This window comes from Corvus cornix, chromosome 19, assembly GCF_000738735.6.
Source record: "Corvus cornix cornix isolate S_Up_H32 chromosome 19, ASM73873v5, whole genome shotgun sequence".
NCBI lineage: Eukaryota > Metazoa > Chordata > Aves > Passeriformes > Corvidae > Corvus > Corvus cornix.
Window position 1 is genome coordinate 9,164,213 of NC_046348.1, and position 19,253 is coordinate 9,183,465.

At 46.2% G+C, this 19,253-nt stretch overlaps 1 protein-coding gene across 1 annotated transcript; it reads right to left on the reverse strand.

Annotated features, from left to right (window-relative positions):
- Positions 1-266: 266 nt before the first annotated feature.
- Positions 267-19,126, reverse strand: PPM1D (protein phosphatase, Mg2+/Mn2+ dependent 1D). Its single transcript, XM_039563021.1, has 6 exons — positions 18,547-19,126; positions 14,064-14,292; positions 11,713-11,837; positions 5,923-6,113; positions 4,829-5,068; positions 267-1,697 (listed from the first exon to the last, which is right to left on the reverse strand). Exons 1-6 carry the CDS (start codon positions 18,983-18,985, stop codon positions 1,152-1,154), a joined length of 1,770 nt encoding a protein of 589 aa, XP_039418955.1. The 5' UTR covers positions 18,986-19,126; the 3' UTR covers positions 267-1,151.
- Between the last annotated feature and the right edge of the window lie 127 nt (positions 19,127-19,253).

Below are 19,253 nucleotides of genomic sequence, written 5' to 3' on the forward strand. Positions count from 1 at the left end.
TTTGCTTTCCCATCAAAATAAAATGTTAAAAGTTAATATACTGCTACAGTTAAACATTCAGGATAAAGTGCCAAGATCAGTTCTGTGATAAATCTAAGTGGGATGTCTTGTTTCCTAAGCCTCAGTAAGAAAGGGGAGAGTATTCAGATTTTTTATGAATACCAGATAAATATGAATTTTTTTGTAATAATAAATTCGTATTTCACTGCTGAATAAATAACAGACCTTAAGCTTGAAATAAAAATTAAAAATAAAAAGCATCCCCATCAAATTTTCATGTGTTTTATTGAGGTGAACATACACATGGTCCACATAGTCAATGAAAATAGTCATAAAATAATTTAAGAACTTGTGTTGAAAGGTATTAGCAGCACCATCGGTATTGGAATAGCAGAAAACACGTCTCAGAAGGGCGGTTATGCCTGGATAAAATGCCATCGTTTGGAAGAGGGGATGGGAATGGCTTTGTCAGATGCTCTGGGGAGTTGGAGTTTTTAAAACACACTTTTTTTGCTAAATACTTTTGACGATTATTGTTACAAAAAATACAACTAAATAAGATACTGCATAGTATTTTAATTAACATAAAATCGACACTGAGGTGTGTAAAGCAAGACTCAAATCTCTGCTTCCACATACATTTCATTTCTGAGTAGAGAAATCTAAAATTTAAAACCAAAATATAGACCTAGTGTATTCTCTAAAAGACACACTTTAGGTGGAACGTATCAGACTACGAAAATACATATCTTCCATTCTGTTTAATAATTTACTTTAGTTAAAAAGTTGTGAAATTCTCCTCACAAGAAGTGTATACAAATTGATGACTTTAGTAAATTAACAAAAAGGATTATTTTACTTTTTGTTTTTGTTTTTTTAAAACAAGGCTTAGCCCCGCCGTAACAATTATACAAGGAAGAAAAGAGACTACATTTATATGAAGGAATACAAATTTACACACATTTTACAGTGACTTATACCCTACACATCTACAAAATTCACAGTTATAATACAAGCAAGCACAAGGCTGGGATAAAGCTGTCGGATACCAAAAAATGTTCCTACTTTAAAAAAAGATCAACGGGAAGAGCTTCAAACTTGTGCACCCACTTGCAAGCTGGGCCGGGATGGCGAGGCCGCTGCCGGCAGGCTCAGCAGACGCACACGGCTTTCCTGGGCGGGTGGAACAGGGAGCTGCCGAGCTTCTTCTGCCCGCGGAGGCTGCGCCGCATCGCCAGCTTGGACGGCGTCCTGCGCTGCGGGGTGGCGGCCGCGCCCTCGCCCGGGCCCCGGCCCAGCCCCCGCCGCGGCTTCTTCACCGCCGGGCCCGAGTTGGATTCCTCCAATGTCCGCTTAAAGTTGGCCGGCGGCGTCCGCTCCGCGTCCTGCGCCTTTGTTTGGCCGTTAGGGGACACCTTGAAGCCTTTTTGGTCCGTGCCTGAATTGGCCGAGTTGGAAGGGGAGAGGCTGACTGACAAACCATTGCTGTAGGATTCCTGTAGCCTCAAAGCCAGGGCTTTGCTGCACTTCTCCTCCTGGGGGCCTGAATCCTTCGGGGTTCCTCCTGAGGAAGGTAAATTGCTTTTGGCAATCTCGTTTGGCAGCTCCAGGTATTGTTCTGAGAGCATGTTGCTGTGCAGGAGGGGAGGAATGGGCTCAGCAGCGTTCAGTCGTGGCCAGGGGTCATCTTCTAAAAGCTGAGGGAAAAGAAACAAAATATTTAGGCATAAATACAATCATAGACTCACAGAATGATTTGGGAAGGGACCTTAAAGATCTCTTAGTTCCAAACTCTGTCATGAGCAGGGACACCTTCTGCTATCCCAGCTTGCTCCAAGTCCCGTCCCACCTGGCCTTGGGACAGACTTTATCCTTTGAGGGTGGAGACAGTGTTTAGAAGTGCGACACTTTTAGAATTTCCCTAAACCTTATCAAAGGCAGAAGAATCCTACTCCAAAGCAGACTCATTCCTCTCCCTGTTGAGAGGTGGAGGGAGAGGTGAACTGCAGCTGTAGAACACAGATCTGCAGGCAGCTGCTGGGAATTCAGGAAAGAAGCAGTGCCTGTAATCTCTGCAATTTTCAGCAGCAGCATTTCCAACCCTCAGACAGGACTCCCCTCCATCAGACACCGACAGAGGCACTGCACTGCCCTCTGATTTCTGCACGGTCCCTGGCCAAGCACCATCAGGGCAAACAGCAGGAACAGGCTCCTGACCTTTGTTACGTTCAGCACTCTCAGTTTCTGCACAACCAGGTTAGCAGGGGCTGGACAAACTCCTCCTCACAGCTCTCCCCGCTGCCCACAGAGAGGGGCAATGTCAGACACAGCCATCTAAAAACAGTTCCTGTTCACTATGCAAAGTTACACTTCTTATTGCCTAGGGATTCCTCCAGCTCCATCCCTCACAGCCTCTCCCCGGGAAGCACAGTCACAGAGATGTCCTGAGAACCAGGCGCTTCCTCAACTCTGACCCTCATCTCTTCTGCAGCCTCTGAGAAGTGTTTTTGCCTCATTCTCAGTTTTACCAACAGGAAAACGGGGACAATACTTGCTCTCACTATCCACGGGGGGATTATGAAAATTAGTGTTGATGCAGTGCTCTGAAGATAGGAATTCTGACCTTATTAAAGATTTAATTGTGAAGAAATCCCTGGTTACTCAGTGAGCCCTTCAAAAGTAAATTTCAAGGCCACACTACACACCCTCAGTGGAAGGCAAATGGCAGCTATTATTTTAAGAAAATCATGTGCTGGAAACTGAAATGCACACAGCTGAACCAGTCAGGGCAACACCTCAGGTGAATAAACAGACACTTCTGAAGTCACAGCCCAGAACAACTCCAGGTTTAATAAAATGCACTCCAAAAGAAAAGATAATCGGGATTGTTCCCAGCATCCACACTGGTTTTCCACTCCTCTCTACTCCTCTGTTGCTCCCCATGTGTAGACAAAACCATTTAGATAATATTCCTTTACTACATTTAGCAACACAAGAGGGAAGACCTTTAAGAATGGTATTTTAAAGGCTACTCTTCATCTCAGTTCCTGCAGAACCCAGAAGGACACCAGATCACACACGCAGAGCAGCTCTGGCAATGCTGCCTCAGCTGCTCAATGTAATTTTTGACATTGTGTCACATAAAACTCAGTTTTATGTTTTTTATTGTGCAAGACATTTAATGTTGTGGCTCTTTTCCCCAACATCTCCTGCTGGTGCAAACAGCTGAGACTGAACAAGGCTTTGGGAAGCCAAGGAAAGGCAGAGGATGGACTGCTGGAGAGTGATGTAACAAAACAGGAAAAATAACCCACAAGTCACCAATTAAATTTCTCAACAATCCAATCAATCTTTCTCACTGGCCTCAGGAATACTGGAATTAATTTGGTATTAGTAATTGCTGCCAGAAGGATAAGCAATTAAGAAATACTTTTGTTTAATTAAGAAACTTTGGTCTCCAACTCTTTCCAAATTAATTGTTTTGGCAGGTAGCAGCTGTCAGGAATCAAGGCCATCCCTGCTTCCTTCACAGAAACTGTGACTGAAAATTTTAGGAGCATTTACAATTTAATTTTTTTCTTCAAGATTTTGCTAGGTTTAAAGCTTTTTTCATGGCTTTTGCTCCACTAGATGAAAGGGGAGGAGACAAAGTTGAAGCTTGCCATTTTATTAGCAGCTTGTTTCTCCCAAGGGAATGTTCAAAACTCCCTTTCTAATTTCTGCTTTCTTTTCCTTTGCCCAAAGGAAAAGTATCTGAAGATACTGCAGAACATCAAAGGACAGTAACTTAAATCAGGAGCAGCTGGTAATTACTGAAACAAACAGCCACTCATAACTACACTCCAGTTCTTAGAGGGGGGGGAAAAAGCCACAAAACAGCAAAACAAAAACCCTCTGAAGAGCTCTGCTTTATGTTAATGGCTCAAACTCCAGAAAGACCTTATGTTACAATGTCTCTTCCTCCAACAAAGAACATCAAATCAACCAAAGGACGATAACGAGATCTCCCAGAACAGGAAGAAAATGTTCTTTACAGCAACATGTGTTGGAACAAATTAACCTTAAAAAATAAAATAAAAGCCCAACCACAACCAAACAAACCCAAATCAAAGCACCCCCTGTCAGGAACACATTCACAATCTGCAATCCCCGGGCTGGGCAAGCTACACAAGCAAGACAGAATGAAAAACTGCAGCCCAGCCTAAAAATTAAGGGGATGTGTTGGGTTCTTGCTCTTCTAAACCTCTGGTCCCCACTCTGGTTCCTCTCTCTCTCAAAAGGCTGCCTTGGATTTTGGGGAGGATCTCGGAAAACTTACTTGTAAGAAACAATACATTTCAAGGTTTGTGAAGTTACAGTACTAATTTCTCCCACATTAGGGAGGGAGCACAGATCAACAACTACCAATAAACAACCATCAGCAATTCTGAAAATTCAGACATTGGAACACTGAAGGCCGAGTGTTAATGTCTTCTAAGAAACATTGTTAAAAGTTGGTCCATTCCTCCAAACCTTTGCACGTGGAACTATTGAGGATATGTTAAATTCCTGGATTACAACTGTAGCTTTCACAGAATATCCAGAGCTGGAGGAGACCCACAAGGGTCATCAAATGGCGACACCATGTTTTAGCCAACTGAGCCAACCTCAGTAATAGATTATCTAGACATACACAGTAAACATTCAAAATTAAAACAAAGCAACATTAAAAGGTGATGTAAACTGACAGGTCAGGAAAGTTTCTACAAGTATTGCTTCATCTCTGGCAACGCTCTGATTGCTCCAGGGAGCTGGGGGAAGGCAGAAAGGGACCACAGAGAGCCCTTACCTTGAGCGGGGGCGTGCAGCAGCGGGAGGGGGTGAGGCTGCAGGCGTCGGGGCTGCTGTAGCTGGGCCCCTCGGCCAGGTTGAGCACCAGCTCCTCGTCGCCGTCCCAGCGGCCGCGCTCGCGCAGGGGGGCGATGCAGATGACGATGGCGCTCGTGTTGTCCGCCCGCAGCATCCGCTGCCTCCAGCGGCCCAGCGCCCGCCCCACCAGCATCCGCGCACACGACTGCCGCGCCTCGCCCTGGGGACACGGGGACACGGGGGTCACACAGAGCCACCAGCACCTGCCCCGGGACACGGGGAGTCACACAGAGCCACCAGCACCTGCCCCGGGACACGGGGCAACCAACACACAGGGCAACCCACACACAGGGCAACCAACACACAGGGCAACCAACACACAGGGCAACCCACACACACAGCCGCGAGGCACCTCATGCCACACAGACACACCATTCCTATAAACCACGCCCCAAAGTGCCTCCATTCAGAAATCCGAATCAAAACACATCTTCCTTCGTAACAAAATACACCTTTTAAATTGGTTTGTGGTATAATCCACATATATACAGTGCTTTAAACAGTGTAAATAGTTTGTAACTCATCAGTAGCTTGTAATAGGTTGGAACACAACCTACAGTCTTTCCAAAGTCCCTCACGGGGTTTGCAGAGTGTTTACGCTCTGTTGCTCCATATGAATTGTCAACTGTTTTGTAAAATAAATCAGAGAATAATTTAATTCAGTCTAAACAACTGTCTGCATTATAACGTGCACCTTAATGTAATAATGTAAAATAAATTTAATATTCAGACAGCATTTTGAGTAACTTCCTTAGAGAAGAAACTCATTCTCTCCTTCATTACTCATAGACAACACCCTGCTAGTCAAATTTCCCCAAAACAAAAAGCAAATACCTTAAGATCCCTGGTATTTAACATCAGCCACATTGTAACAACTTTTATCATGTGGCAAAACCGTCACTACGCCTAAACCCCACCAACTCTGTGGGGTACTTTTCATCCCTACCAGACTGAGCAATTTTTAGAGGTAACAAGTATGAAATTTCCGCACTGACTCCTGGCCACTGCTCTCACCATGAAATACTTCTTCTCCTCATGATCCTGGCACATGGAGATGGCATCCTGAGGTGGGATCATGTTCCAGAGCCCGTCACTGCCAAGGATGATGTACTTGTGCTTCTGGGGGTCGATGGTGTGCACGCTGGTGTCGGGCTCAGGGGACACAACAAATTCCCCACTGTAGAAGTCGTAGCTCCAAAGATCACCTGGCAAAGCAGAAAATGGGTTGGAATTGTTACATAACACATGAGACATCTCACTCTTGGAAAACAGAGAAAAATGTTCCCAGGAAAACCATCCCCCACCAGCCTTGAGTCATCAGCAGGAACACAAAGATATTCCAGCCCAGTCACAGCTCAGCTGCTGCCACCTTCCAATCATATTTAACTTAAACCAAGCTGTATTCAGAGGTCTTCTACTCTCTTAAAACAAGTATTTGTGGGAAAAGGAGAAATGGAACAGAGTAATACCTAGAAAAATGGTGAAATCTCAGTCACTGTCCAAACTAAAACCTATTTGAATTAATCAAGTTCTCCTTAAACCAAAGTAAAACCTTGATTTGTTGATCCCACACCAAATGTGCAAATATTTTTGTGTGCAGGTGCCACAGGGAAGGGACAAAGGAAAAAGCAGAGGAGGAGACTGAAGCCTTTTCCCTGTTAAATTCCCTTTGCCATTCCTTTTCCTCCCACAGCACAAGCATCACTTGCAAAGCCACACAGGGCTCTCTGCAGCTGAACACCATGTGCCAAGTTTGGGAGCTGGAGAGAAGCCACAGGAACACGGGCACTGCCTGAGCTCCAGCAGGAAGGCAGAAAATCAGAGCTCAAGCCTCTCCCTAGGACGGCCTCATGCAGGGAACATTTCTATTTTTAAATCTCTCTCACTGTGTGAATGAGTTTGGGGTCACCTCACCAGAAACAAAGCTGAACAACACATCTGAGTCAAATCATCCGCTGGTTCAAGAGCTCCCTCCAAACCATCCTCAAGTAAAAACCACTCCAGCAGAAAAATGCATTTCCACATCAATTTATTTCAATTCTATTTATCAAGTATACTTGAAAAATTAAAAACCTTTTCTAAGGCTGGGCCTTCAAATCAAGAATAGTAATTATTTGCCCTAACAATTCCTTTTTATTTATTTCCATGTTCACAAACAGCTTCCTATAGTGATAAGCAACAAAAAGTAACATTATTATTATTATTACTTGCAAGCACTGACTACATTTTTCTGTGCAGAACACACAGCTTTAAAAGCAGAAATTAATTAAAATGTCTGAGTTGAGCAGCAAACAGAAGCTCAACAACTCAAACTCAAGAGTAAGGTTTTGTCAGGCTCTTCCTTTGCTGGACAAAGCCTGAAGCTTCTTCCACATCCATCAGCACCCTTTTAAAGACAATAAATAAGCTTTTTGTCTTCCTCCTTGCCTCCATTAGCTTTGCCTTAAGCTATCAACCAGTTGAAAAGACTTTTCCAGAATCAGGAAAGGGAATACTTCAACTCAATTACCCCACTTCACCGCAGCCAGCAGGGCCGGCCCATCCTCATTAAAGCCCCGATTCTCCCCGGCTGCAGCAGCAGCAGCCCCGCAAGCACATGCTGCTAATGAGAGCTAATTAAAAGCCAAGCCTGCTCCTACAGAGGTGCACTCGGCTGCCACAGGCTCCCAACAAAGCCAGCTGGCAGCGAGATCAAAATAAATACTGTAACACGAGAGGGGAGCTCCGGCACGGCAATTATTGGATGTGAATTGCCACGGAAAGTCCTCCTGCACTCAGAGTTTCTCACATCGATCGCTCTGTCACGGCCACAGCAGGTAAAATAAACAGGAGCAGCATCAATTTCCAATGTACATAATATTTTTACACGTCCATTTCCCACTTTGTTCATATTCACGTAGGAGAAATGACAACATGTTATTAGGTGAATCGGTTTTTAATTAAAAATACTGTGCTGGGTGATAAAAATAACCTGATGTTCATTCATTTGGGTTCATCTACACACACGTCATCATGTCCATCTGCTGCCCTTCCCGAGGAGGCAGCCAAGCAACCATGGCACTGATTTCAGGGGATCTGCTCCAAGAGGAAGAGGGCTCCTTGCAAGGATAACTGGGAATATCACAGTGGCCACAAGGCCGACTCCGAGGGTCATAAACTTGCTGAAGGCACAGAGTGACTCTCACAGATCCGTCCACTCTGAGCCCACCAAGGCCAACCCATCTCACAGGGTGGGGGACATTCTCTTTCCCCCCCCGAAGGGCAGAGCTCCCCAGCCTAAGCCAGAGCCTCCTGGAGCTGTGGCCAGCTGTGTCCCCTCCCTGGCCAGCTGGAGAGCTCAGCGTCCCCAGCAGCCCAGGAACACAAGCCTGGAGAGGTGCTTTCCATGGCAGCCTCTGTCACAACTCTGGGAAGGGAAAAGGCAGAGGAGAGCAGCCAGAAAGCAGAGAACACGTTTCCCTGAGCATTTCAAAGTGCTCTGAAGTCTTTAATTCTGTTCCAAAGCAAGCAGACAGAGCAGTGACCCTCTGGCAGCCTGGGAAGCTGGGATGTGCCAAAGGCTGGTGTTACAGGGCTGGAATGCCAGGCTCTCAGGCTGCTATTTGGGAGCCAGACTATTTTTGTTCTCAATTAAAACCCAAACATTTACAAAACTCTTGACAATCTTGTTCTTTTAAAACTTACACACCGGGAGCATTTCTTTCAGTGTGAGGTTTGCACGTTTCTTTTCCAAAAAAAAAAAAATTATTAATGTAGTTCCTTCCATATCTTCCAGAAAAACCTGTTTCTTAGTCCTGACTCAAACCAGAATAACATACAGAGATCTACACTACATCCTACAAAATGAAATAGATGTTTGAAATCAGATACTAAAGGAGCAGGAAACTAATTCAGCTGCCTGTAAGAATATATCAAACTCTGCAGTCTCTCTTATCTGCTTACTGTTACCTTATAAATACAACAACAAACCTACTTCTAAGTCAACTGCTGCCAGGGAAGTAATTGAAGTTACAAACAAAAGCACCCATCACACAAGTGGGCTGGATTGGATTAAGCCCAAAGCTTTCTTAGAGCAAAAGCATGTCCAGAAATCACATAAATCAAGTCTTTTGTTTCTGGTGATGCTGTTTTGCATATAAAAACAGCTTTTGGTTTTAATAGAGGAAAGAAAACTACTTTTATAACTCAGTCCAAAACAAAACCCCAGTTTGATTAATCCCAGAGCTTTTAAAATCAAAGTTTTTCTCCACAAAGAGCCACAGGTGCCTTCATAGGATGTGTGCAACACAGAGATCCCCAGAGCACAGCACACACTCTACATTTGGCACAGCACACTTACTATTTTGTCTCAGGGCTGAAGAAAATTGTACAAGCTAAGGCAAGACATCCTATGGACAGGAAAAGAATCCCAAATGCACCCCAAGTTTGTCTGGTTTTATAGAGATAAAACAGAAAGGCAATCATCAACAGAAGCTGGAAATTGCTGTGCAGTACTTAAATACAACTTATAGAATTCCATGTGATTGATCTTCATGGTGGGGCCTACAATGGAGCAGGAAGGAAAAACTGAGTGGCAGCTGTGTCTACTCTGTTTGGTAATTAAAAAAGAAAATAGTTAAATGCATGTAAAAAACCCCTAAAAACTTATACAGGGACTTCCTCAGATCATTTGAGGTCAGCCATAGCCTCTTCTGCAGGATTTCATGGTATGTGCATTCAGAGAGCATCACAAAACAGTGCTGGCACCCAGTCAGTTGTTCTGGAAAACAGCTTCCCTATCCCTGTCAAAGATTCCTGCCGCAGCTCCACATGGAGTCCCTGTTCTGGTGCAGAACTCCTCCTAGAGGGCAGCAGGAAATTCCTGTTCTTAGGAAGAGTCACACCTGTACGGCGGAGGCTGCTCCACCTAAAACACAGGGGTGAGTCTATTATATTCCTACAGAAAAAACAGGGAAAGCAGAGTTCATGTTCCTGCAGGAGGGAGTGGTTGAACTAACGGGTTCCTGGCTCAGGTTTCATCATTCATTCATTTAAACACCTCCCAAACACTGCCAGGTGATCCCTCACTACAGACTCATGAGTATCTATTACAAAGCAAATTAGTATAAAAAACCCAGATGTTCTCATTGCCCAGAAAAGATCAGCAGAAGTAGCTGTGAAAATACAGAACTCTGCTACAGCTTAAAATGTTTCATTGGAAGCCACAGAAACCTGCTGTGTACATTAAAGCAGCTTACAGATGCCTTACAGAGACAGCACAAAGCCCAAATATTTCTGACTTGTTATGGGGCTATAAATAAATTAAGCATTATTTAAATACTTAAATACAGCCACTGTGCATAGCACAAATGCTTATTTTAGGGCAGAAGGACACTTCTGACAATCAGAACAGGAAAGGGGATGTCAACAGAATTAATCTGGCCCGAAGGATTTCTTCTGCACCAGGATTTTCTGCTGGCTGAATATTTGACCAATGCAACTTTTCCACAGTGCTGGGGCCAGCCTCCCCTCCTGCCTGGCTCCCAGTTGCAATCACAGCAACAAAAGATGCATCAAAATTAAGAGTCCACTTTTTGCAATCCAGGAGGAACACCTCCCCTGTCCTGCAGGAGGGAACAACAAGGATATGCTGCTCAGGGGACGAAGATTTGTTTGCTACTCACCTATTAACTCCAAAGGATTTACTCAAACTCTCAAGTTTTCCTAACCACTAAATAAACTCTATCCTATCTAAAATTGGACACAAAGAGACTTTCAGATACTGAGAAAAAGTCTTTAATTTTAAACTTTTAAATTTTCAGGCACCTATGACTCTTTGCTTGACACGCAGCTGTCTTTTCCGTGTTCTTTATCACTGCAAAATTCTCCTTAACCCTGGACGAATCCCTGTGGCACAGCTATTCCTGCCCGTGAAATCAGACACAGCAAGGCTCTGGAATGATCCAGACCCTGGTCCCAGGACAGCCTGTCCCCATGGGCACTGCCAGCTGACCCAGGAGCACTGACAGCACTGCCACGGCTCTGCCAAGCTGCCAGCAAGGAGTTACATCACAGCACAGCTCTTACAGGTAAGAACCACAATCCATAAAATCAAACCTATTCTGGGTATATCTGCATAGAAGATTCTTCACTGCACAAAGAGAAAAAAAATGAACAGCCAAAGATTGGCATTTTGCAACGCAATTTAAGGGGAAAAATTACCAGAAACACTAACATTCACGGGTAAGATACATCCAATAATTCACTTAAGAAGTACTTCCCAAAAACCATTCATCTCAAGTTTTCTAGTACCGCAATATCCCTTTATGTCCTCGGAATGAGATGCTCCTCAAAGACAGTTTCTCATTTCTAGTGCTCCCATAAAGGCAAGTTAAAGTTAAACAGATTTGACTTTCATCCCATTCTATACCAAGTCTTTAAAAAAAAATTCTCCACAAAAGAAAGACTGAAGGAATTCATACACCACCCAGTAAAACTGAATTTCTGACACAAATGAAAACGTACAAGCCCTGTGTGTCTCCAGGAGGGAGAGCACCTTGGTCTCTTTCTCTTGGGACTGTAATTTTTGATTACTTGGTGGTAAAATTAAGTCCCATCCTTTGTAGGGCTGGGGCTGAAAACCCTGCAAGTTGTAAGGCACATTCTTCTCTCCCCAACGCCACCTTTTACAGCTTTATTCAAAAAATAAATCATCGTATTTAAAATACACTTAAAAAGCCCAGACTTTCAGAAGGCAAGTGAGGAAACCCCTGTAAACTCCCTGTTTTGGCAAGCCAGGGGATAAATTGAGCTCAGGGGACTCACCGAGGGCCCTGGCCACAGCCAGGAAGGGGATCTGGTCGATGACGGTGCTGCGGCGCACGGGGCCGTTGTGGGTCAGGCGCGGCCTCTTCCACACCACGCGGTTCACACCAGACTTATTGATCACACTGAAAGCACCACAGAGGCAGAGGTTAGACAGGAATGAGGAAGTTGGCATCAATGAGGCAAAAACAGTTAAACATGCAAAAGTGGAGGCAATAGAGATGGCACCCTCAGGGAAGCCCACAGCACAATGAAGTATTTCAAATCACACGAGAGCACTTCAATAATTCCATATAAAGCCAAGGGGGAGAGTGAGAAGGACAGAGGAAAATAAAAAACAAAGGAATGAAGACCCGGAAGAAATTCTGGCTGGTTACAACATATGCAAGAGTGTCTTTAATCTGTCAGAGACAGAGCAGAACTGGATTTGCCTCCCTCAGATGAGGACTGTTAACACCAGCTACCTCAGGCTTAAATATCACACAGTTCCTGCTCCAGTCTTCTCCATCTCCCAAAATTTGGCAGTACAGGGCAGCACAGAATAGTTGAAACAACAGAAAAGAAAGGAGCAGCCTCCTGAAAGGATTTGCTTAATGGAAGGAACACCAACAGGAGGCAGGCACAAAAGAGGAATTGTCTCCAGTTGGTGTCTGCAGGAAGCAGGAGATAGGGAGAACAGCTCTGCATTTGCATGTGAACACCTGCTCTGAGACACTGAGCACTGGTTTAGCTCTCCCAGATGGCACTGGAGGGTCAAAACAGCTACAGAGCAAATAACTGGGGCAGCTGTGTCAGGCAGGGAAGAAAGAAGAATGGAGCATGAACCATCAAGGAATAAGAGCTAATGAAACCAGGAACTAGCAAAGCTTGGTCCCAACCAAACTAGGAACTAGATACTTGAAAGTTCCTTTCATCCAAGGAACAGCCACTGGTAATTAGAAACTGAGCAGCTCTGGAACAGCCTCAAGATTCCTCATGCTGAAGCCATTCAAGATGCACTTCCTGACACTTCAAAGGCATTAACAACAAGGGCATGTTCAGCTCCATCCAGAGCACGGCAAAGTCACAAACACCACATCCTAAAACTTGATCTCATCCACTTGTACAACTAATGACCACACAAAGCTCACTTCAGTCACTATTGGAAAAAAAACCTCATCCCACACTAAGACCGTTACAGGGAGAAATATCATTTTAATGGAAGATTCCATCATGCTCTCCCATTAACTGTTCCCAGTTTGCTCTCATGAAAGACCAGACATTCCCAAGCACAGCTGCACAGTTCCACCTCATTCCCACCATGTGCCTCACAGCCAGTCTGGAAAAATCAGGAGGGGCACCAGGGGAAAAAAAAAAAAAAAAATAAAATTAACCATTCCTGTAGATACTAAGTTTCAGGGGAATGCTTTCTTTGAACCTTCAGAGATCTCCAATCTCTAAGAAATACCTTGGAAACCTACAGCAAAACTGCAGGTTATCCCTCCTGCAAAACAGCCTCTGATCAACTCCCACCTGCCACAGACACAAATATCTGAAGGTTAATGGGCTGACAGGGTTCCCAGATGAATGATGTCAACAGGAAAACCTTCAGTGATCCCTGCTCCGAGGAGGAAACCGTGCCCATCCATCTGGTGCAGCACCAGGAGGACGCAGAGCTCCCAGATCCGAGCCCTGGGGGCTGTCTCCAAATATTTGTGCCACCTGACAGAGCCCTGCCTGCTTCCCCTCACTCCCAGGGAACACGTACCCACCCCAGCTCAGATGTTCCAACATCTGCCAGTTCCCGCCAGGGAAGGAATGGCCCCTGGAAAGACAGGTGCTAAACCATGGCCTTAAACACAGCAAAGGCAGGGTTTTGTTTCAAATCCAGGATTTTTCTTACGTTCCCTAAGTAGAAGCTTTGAGAAGCCTACTCAACAGCTGCCATTGTCATCTCAGGGACAATGCAGAACGCCTGAGAAATTATAGTGTTGTGACAAACTGGATATTCCAGACCTCGTATCATTTTACCTGTGGGGAAAGGTAATTTGCCCAACCCGCCAGTTCCTCAGAATTTAAAGGGATATAGGCCAAAAATTACCATCTCCACTTGCAAAAAGCTGTTGGTGAACATTTAGAATTGTAACCACCCCTCAGCTGCATGATCCACCAGGAAATTAAAATTCTGGGTGTACTATAAGCCACTAGCAAAAACCACAACTGTCTAACAATGGATCCCTGTAATTTATTCCCCAATAAGCTGTTAAAAACAAAAAAATAAGAGGACAAAAGAGAAACAGCTGAGATTCAGCTCCTCATGTGCCCTCCCAAAACAAGCTCAAGCTTAGTTCAGTGAAAGCAGACACACTTACCTGCCCCCAAGGCCTTCAATTCTCTCCCTTTCTTTGGGAAGTTCTGGCTTGTGGTCCTGCGTCACCTCCACAGCTCTCACAAAGTCATCCTTGGGGTCATCCTGGACCCCCAGCACCACTCCCGAGTCGCCCACGTGGGCCACGTACATCTTGGAGCCGCGGATGATCACCACGCTGGCCGTGGTCCCCGACGTGCTGGGCAGGCCTGTCATGGTCTTGGGCCACTCTGCTGCAAGGAGAAACGAGGCAAGGAACAAACAAAAACAGTGGGTTAAGTTCTGTGGAACTGGGAGTGCCTTGAAGGGTGTTTCAAAGGCTTGTGGGATGTTACAACACAGCCTGAGCTTAACCACAGCCAGGCCAAGCAGTGTCCCCAGGTCCCCCCACTCCCTTAACATCCCTCCCAAGCCTCAGCTTAAACTGACACAAGCATCAAAGCACCACAATAGGGTTCAAAAAGCTGTTTCCTCTGGTTTGATATCCCAAGCATCACTAGAAGAACACAGGGGAAGACGTGCTCTTTGGGGGCTAAACAGGATCAACCAAGTGTTTCATTGAGATTTACTCTCCACTTCCCTGTCTGAAGTAGTAGAAACGTCATAAATTCAGTTATTTGCCTGGATATTTGATTGGCAGTCAGGATTTGTGGACATTCCTGATTCCCCTGGGAGAAAAGCTGCTATTTTATTTTCATAGGCTGAACAACAGCATTTTAGGCTGAATAATGTCTCAAATGTTTTATTCACATTTCCCTTTGGAGAGCTGAATAATTCAGGCTACTTCAAGTATGCTCTCCTTAAGTTCTACAGGAGATATCCCTGGAATTCAGAGTAATAACACACCTACACTGGTGTCAACTACACCTGGTCAGGGAAATCTCTCTCAACTGCTTTGTCCTCAAACCACTTCCTATGAACTCACTGTTAAATTACTCTCCCCGGTTACATCCAATCCAAATTTCTCTTTCATGCCTTTCCTATTTTTTATCTACACACTCAAACTCATCTTCTCCCAAAACTGCACAAATTGGGTGAATCAACACCCCCATTGAGCCAGCCCAGCCACACCATCCTCCTCCCCACCTCAGCACCCACAAAAACCAGGCTCAGCTCCCAGTTATCAGTTGATTCCAACTGTCAACAGCAACCTCATGTTTCTTCTTCACTGCACCCACTCACGTCTTCAGACAAACTCCAAAGGGAGCCTCATCTCCCTGTCACATTCTATCTCCTGCGCTTCACAAGTCAGGCTCACACAGCACAACACAAAAATTCCACTGTGACACAAGCTGTTTGCAGGAAATACCTAACTCGGGCTGCCAAAGCACTGATTTCTCTACTTGTGCCTGTGGCACAACAAACACACAGCAAATAAACACACGAGGAAAGAAAAGAAAAACACAGTTACACCTTACCCTCTGTGAAAACAGGTATTTTAACCTTCTAAAGCTTTAAACGGAATCAAAAAAAAAAAAAGAGGAATTAAAGTTCTAGTGCTACTGAATGATGTTCAGGTGCCTGAGGGAAGAAGACACTGAAGACAACTGATGGAGAAGGAGAATTTGGAGAAGCAGAATTCACAGGCAGTATGAAGACAAAAGCTGCATTTCCTCAGCATGAGCTACCAAGACATCCAGCATCATTTAAACATTTAAGTTCCAGCAGTTCTAGCTTTGTGTTCTAAATACTAAAACACACTTTCTCCCTAGGAACAGCTTTATTTCAAGAACACAAACATTCAATCAGCTTATTGAAAGTACTTTGTCTGGCAGTTTTAACTGTGGATATTAAATCTAACACATTCCAAATGGAAAGCAAACAAGGGAGGAAGCCAAGTGGTAATGAGGACTTCAACCATGCACTTAACAGAAAACAAGCTGCAACTAATGAGTTTCTGTCAGTGTAACAACCCCTGAACAGCAATAAAATATATTAGAGAGTCAAATCAGTCGTTATGGGGATGGGGAGCAGAGAGAAGGAAATCACCCACTTGTGGGAGAAAGAATGATGCAGCAGCCTCAGATTTTAGGCTCAACAAAACCAGGAATTATCTGCCTGTCATCCAGGGACTGTAGTTCATGCCTTGCTCCTGTTCAGAGATAAGTATTAGATACAGCTCAGTTCTCTCTTTAGAGATTGTGTCTCACCAGAAACCAGCAAAAGTGTCAAAACTGCTGGGTTTTCTTCTGAGCTCAAGTATTAAATAAAATCAAATCCATGTACCCAAGTCCTCCACGGATCAGGAGCATCAACAGAACATCTTTCTAAAACATTTTTCTCCCCTCTACTTGAAAACCACTGGCCTTCACACTCAGCTTTGTAACTTTGAACTCATAAACTCAACTGATTCTGTAGCCTCCAAAATGAACTCTGACTCTAGAAGCTCTTTAGAATTCAGAGAATTTTATTACTATAGAATTAATACCAAAAATGATCACCAGCTGTAAAGGGGTGTTTTTCTGCTTTTTCTGCTACTGTCATGATCCCTGTGGTTTGTGTCTATCAGGGGATAGACGGGATGACACCAGAACTTCCAACAACCAAGAGAGCAGTCGAGTACAAGCTTCCCTTCCAACAGCCAACTGCAAGCAATAAAGACTCCGTCCTCCACCCCAAAATTCCAAACCATTCTCCCACACACTTCAAGATACCAACATACCCAGTCTCCATTTCATGTCCACAGTGTCACCAACACACAGCTAAAGAGCTGCTTTACACATGGTAATATGGAAAATTATTGCCTGTCAGTAGAATTCACGCTGAGAATCTGCATCACAGGATGAAGTTATAAACTAGAGATAATAATGGGTTTGTCCCACAAAACTCAGGCTATTAAGCACGTGCAGCAGGAACCAGGAGGAGCAAACATGCTCTGGAGTTTACTAAACAGCCCACCTCGAAGTGCCATCAAGGGCTCCCAGCCAGAGCTGTGTTGTTTCTCACAACAATTTAAATTGCTTCCACAACCTCAGTGCTGTTTGCTAAACACTCATTACTAAACAGAGCTTCCTGCACTCGGGCACTTCTCCTCCCTGCCTTCGGTGCTCACACAGAGTTCCAGTGACAAATACCACACCAGGGACACAGCAGCCAGAAAACTGAACTCCTTATCTTCCCCCCTCCATGCCATCGCCCCCTGTTCACACATTTTGCTCCTTATCATCCAGCCCTGCAGCCCAGGAGGTCCCACACCCCATTGCCAAGGCTGTGGTCAGGTTCTGGGGCTTCTAAAATTCACACCCTTCCCTCCGTGCTCAGTACCAGTACGCCCTCAAACTCACTGTTCCTTCCCCTCTATCTCCTCAAGTATCTGACATTTGCACAACTTCTCTATTTTGCTATTCAAGAAAAAGGAAAATGAAACTGTTTTGAAAGTATAATTTCCCCCCACCCTCCTGAATCACTTCGGTGAAAGCCCGAGGTACTCGAGTGCAATTCTTGCTTTTCAGGTTTCCCTCCCAATCCAAACTGTCACTGTCACTATTTTGGATCCAGTTTTACTGTGTTCCACACCTCTCCTCACACACTGTACACTGCTCTTGCTTTTTCTCTGAGGTTTTTGAATGCCTAAATGCCTAAACAATACACACACATTCTACACATTCTATATAAACAACCACGCTCTAAGTCAGAACCTTCATCTTACGAAGAAAAAAACCCTTTCAGAAACTCAAACTGCAGCCTCACAAGACCTCGGGGAGAAGGATGAGTATAGGAACGATGACTGTCACTTGTCTGGGCATGCTCCTCTCCTTAACACTTACTTATTTACGACCACAACTAATACAGGCACAAATACATAACGATGATATATATTTATACATCAAAATCATCCTCAGGATACTAAGTGTGTTTTCTATTTTGTCAGGGACACTGCATATTCCCCCATGCTCACACAACGTGAGCGAGTTATAAACCAGCCACATTTCAATCCTTCCATCGGGACTCACAAAAACAGTTGGAAGCACCGTTAGGGAAAAACCCCGTTCCCGGCCCATTTCAGTTTGTTAAAATTACTTTTTTTTTTTGTTCTCATGATGCAAGGGAAATCTAAGGGGGAATTCAGTCCGATTCTCCAAGGCAACAAGATGAAGACCTCCCCAATGAATCGAATTTGGAGATCGACGTGTACTAACACCCTGAAAACAAACTGCAGCCCTACCATCGCACCATTCCCAGCTACGTAACACAACAGCGTGTCCTCGCCCTGTGTTTACATCTTTCTTCTCCCAACGTGCCCTCCAGTTTTTCTTGTTTTGCCGAATTACTCGACTCAACGGCTGGGATCCCCTCCCGCGCTCCGCCGCGATTCCCGGCGCGGGGACGGCAGCGATGGGAGGGAGGGAGGCGCTCACAATAGTGCGGGAGAGGGGGAGGAAAAGGCGGCTGGGAAGCGGCGCAGCGCGGGCGGAGCGGGGGCGGGCAGGGGGGGAGCGGAGCCCGCGGGAGGGCGCGGAGGGTCCGCGGCGGGCGCTGGGACTTACGCAGCTTTTTCCACATGGCGCGGTGGCAGGCGATGAAGCCCTTGCGCAGGGCCGCGCACACCTCGGCCGGCTCCGCCGAGGAGAAGCCCTTCTGCTTCTTGATGAAGCCCCACAGGTTCTCCCGGGCGAACTGGGCCGCCTCCCGCCCGCCGTGCCCGTCGCAAACGGCGAAGAAGGCGACGGAGCGGCGCGGCCGCCGCCCGGGGCCGGTGCCGGGGGGCTGCGCCCCGTCCTCGGCCGCCCGCGGGGTCCCCCCCCGCCGCCGCCCGCTCTCGGCCGGGGGCTCGGCGCCGCTCGGGCCTGCGGGCGCCGCTCCGCCTTTGTGCGCCCCGGCCGGCGGTAGCTCGGGCTCCACCACGATGTGGGTCACGTCCTCCATGTATTTCCTGCCGCCCTGGTCGGAGAACACGCTCACCCCGAGCGCGTACGGCCCCTCCATGGGGAGAAGGGGGGGCGGCTCCGCGCGGCGGCACCCGCCGCTGCCCGCCCGCCGACGACTATTGCTGGAGCAGGCGGCGGCGCTCGGGCATGTCCGCGGCGGCCCCGGGCCGCTCCCGCTGCCGCTCCCTGCGCCCGCCGGAACGGGAACGGGCCCGGCCCGGCCGCGCCCAGCGCCCCCTGCCGGCCCCGCCGCGGCGGAAGGGAAGGGGCGGCGGGCGCGGCCGGGGCTCCGCGGCGCCCCCTGCGGCCGGCGGGAGGGAGCGCAG

Bases quoted from the DNA above. Each gene is read 5' to 3' on its own strand.
- PPM1D (XM_039563021.1), bottom strand. From the start codon at position 18,985: ATGGAGGGGCCGTACGCGCTCGGGGTGAGCGTGTTCTCCGACCAGGGC. The intron at 14,293-18,546 runs GTAAGTCCCAGC...TTCTCCTTGCAG, and splicing joins CGCCATGTGGAAAAAGCTGC to CAGAGTGGCCCAAGACCATG. The intron at 5,069-5,922 runs GTGAGAGCAGTG...CCGTGTCCCCAG, and splicing joins AGGAGAAGAAGTATTTCATG to GGCGAGGCGCGGCAGTCGTG.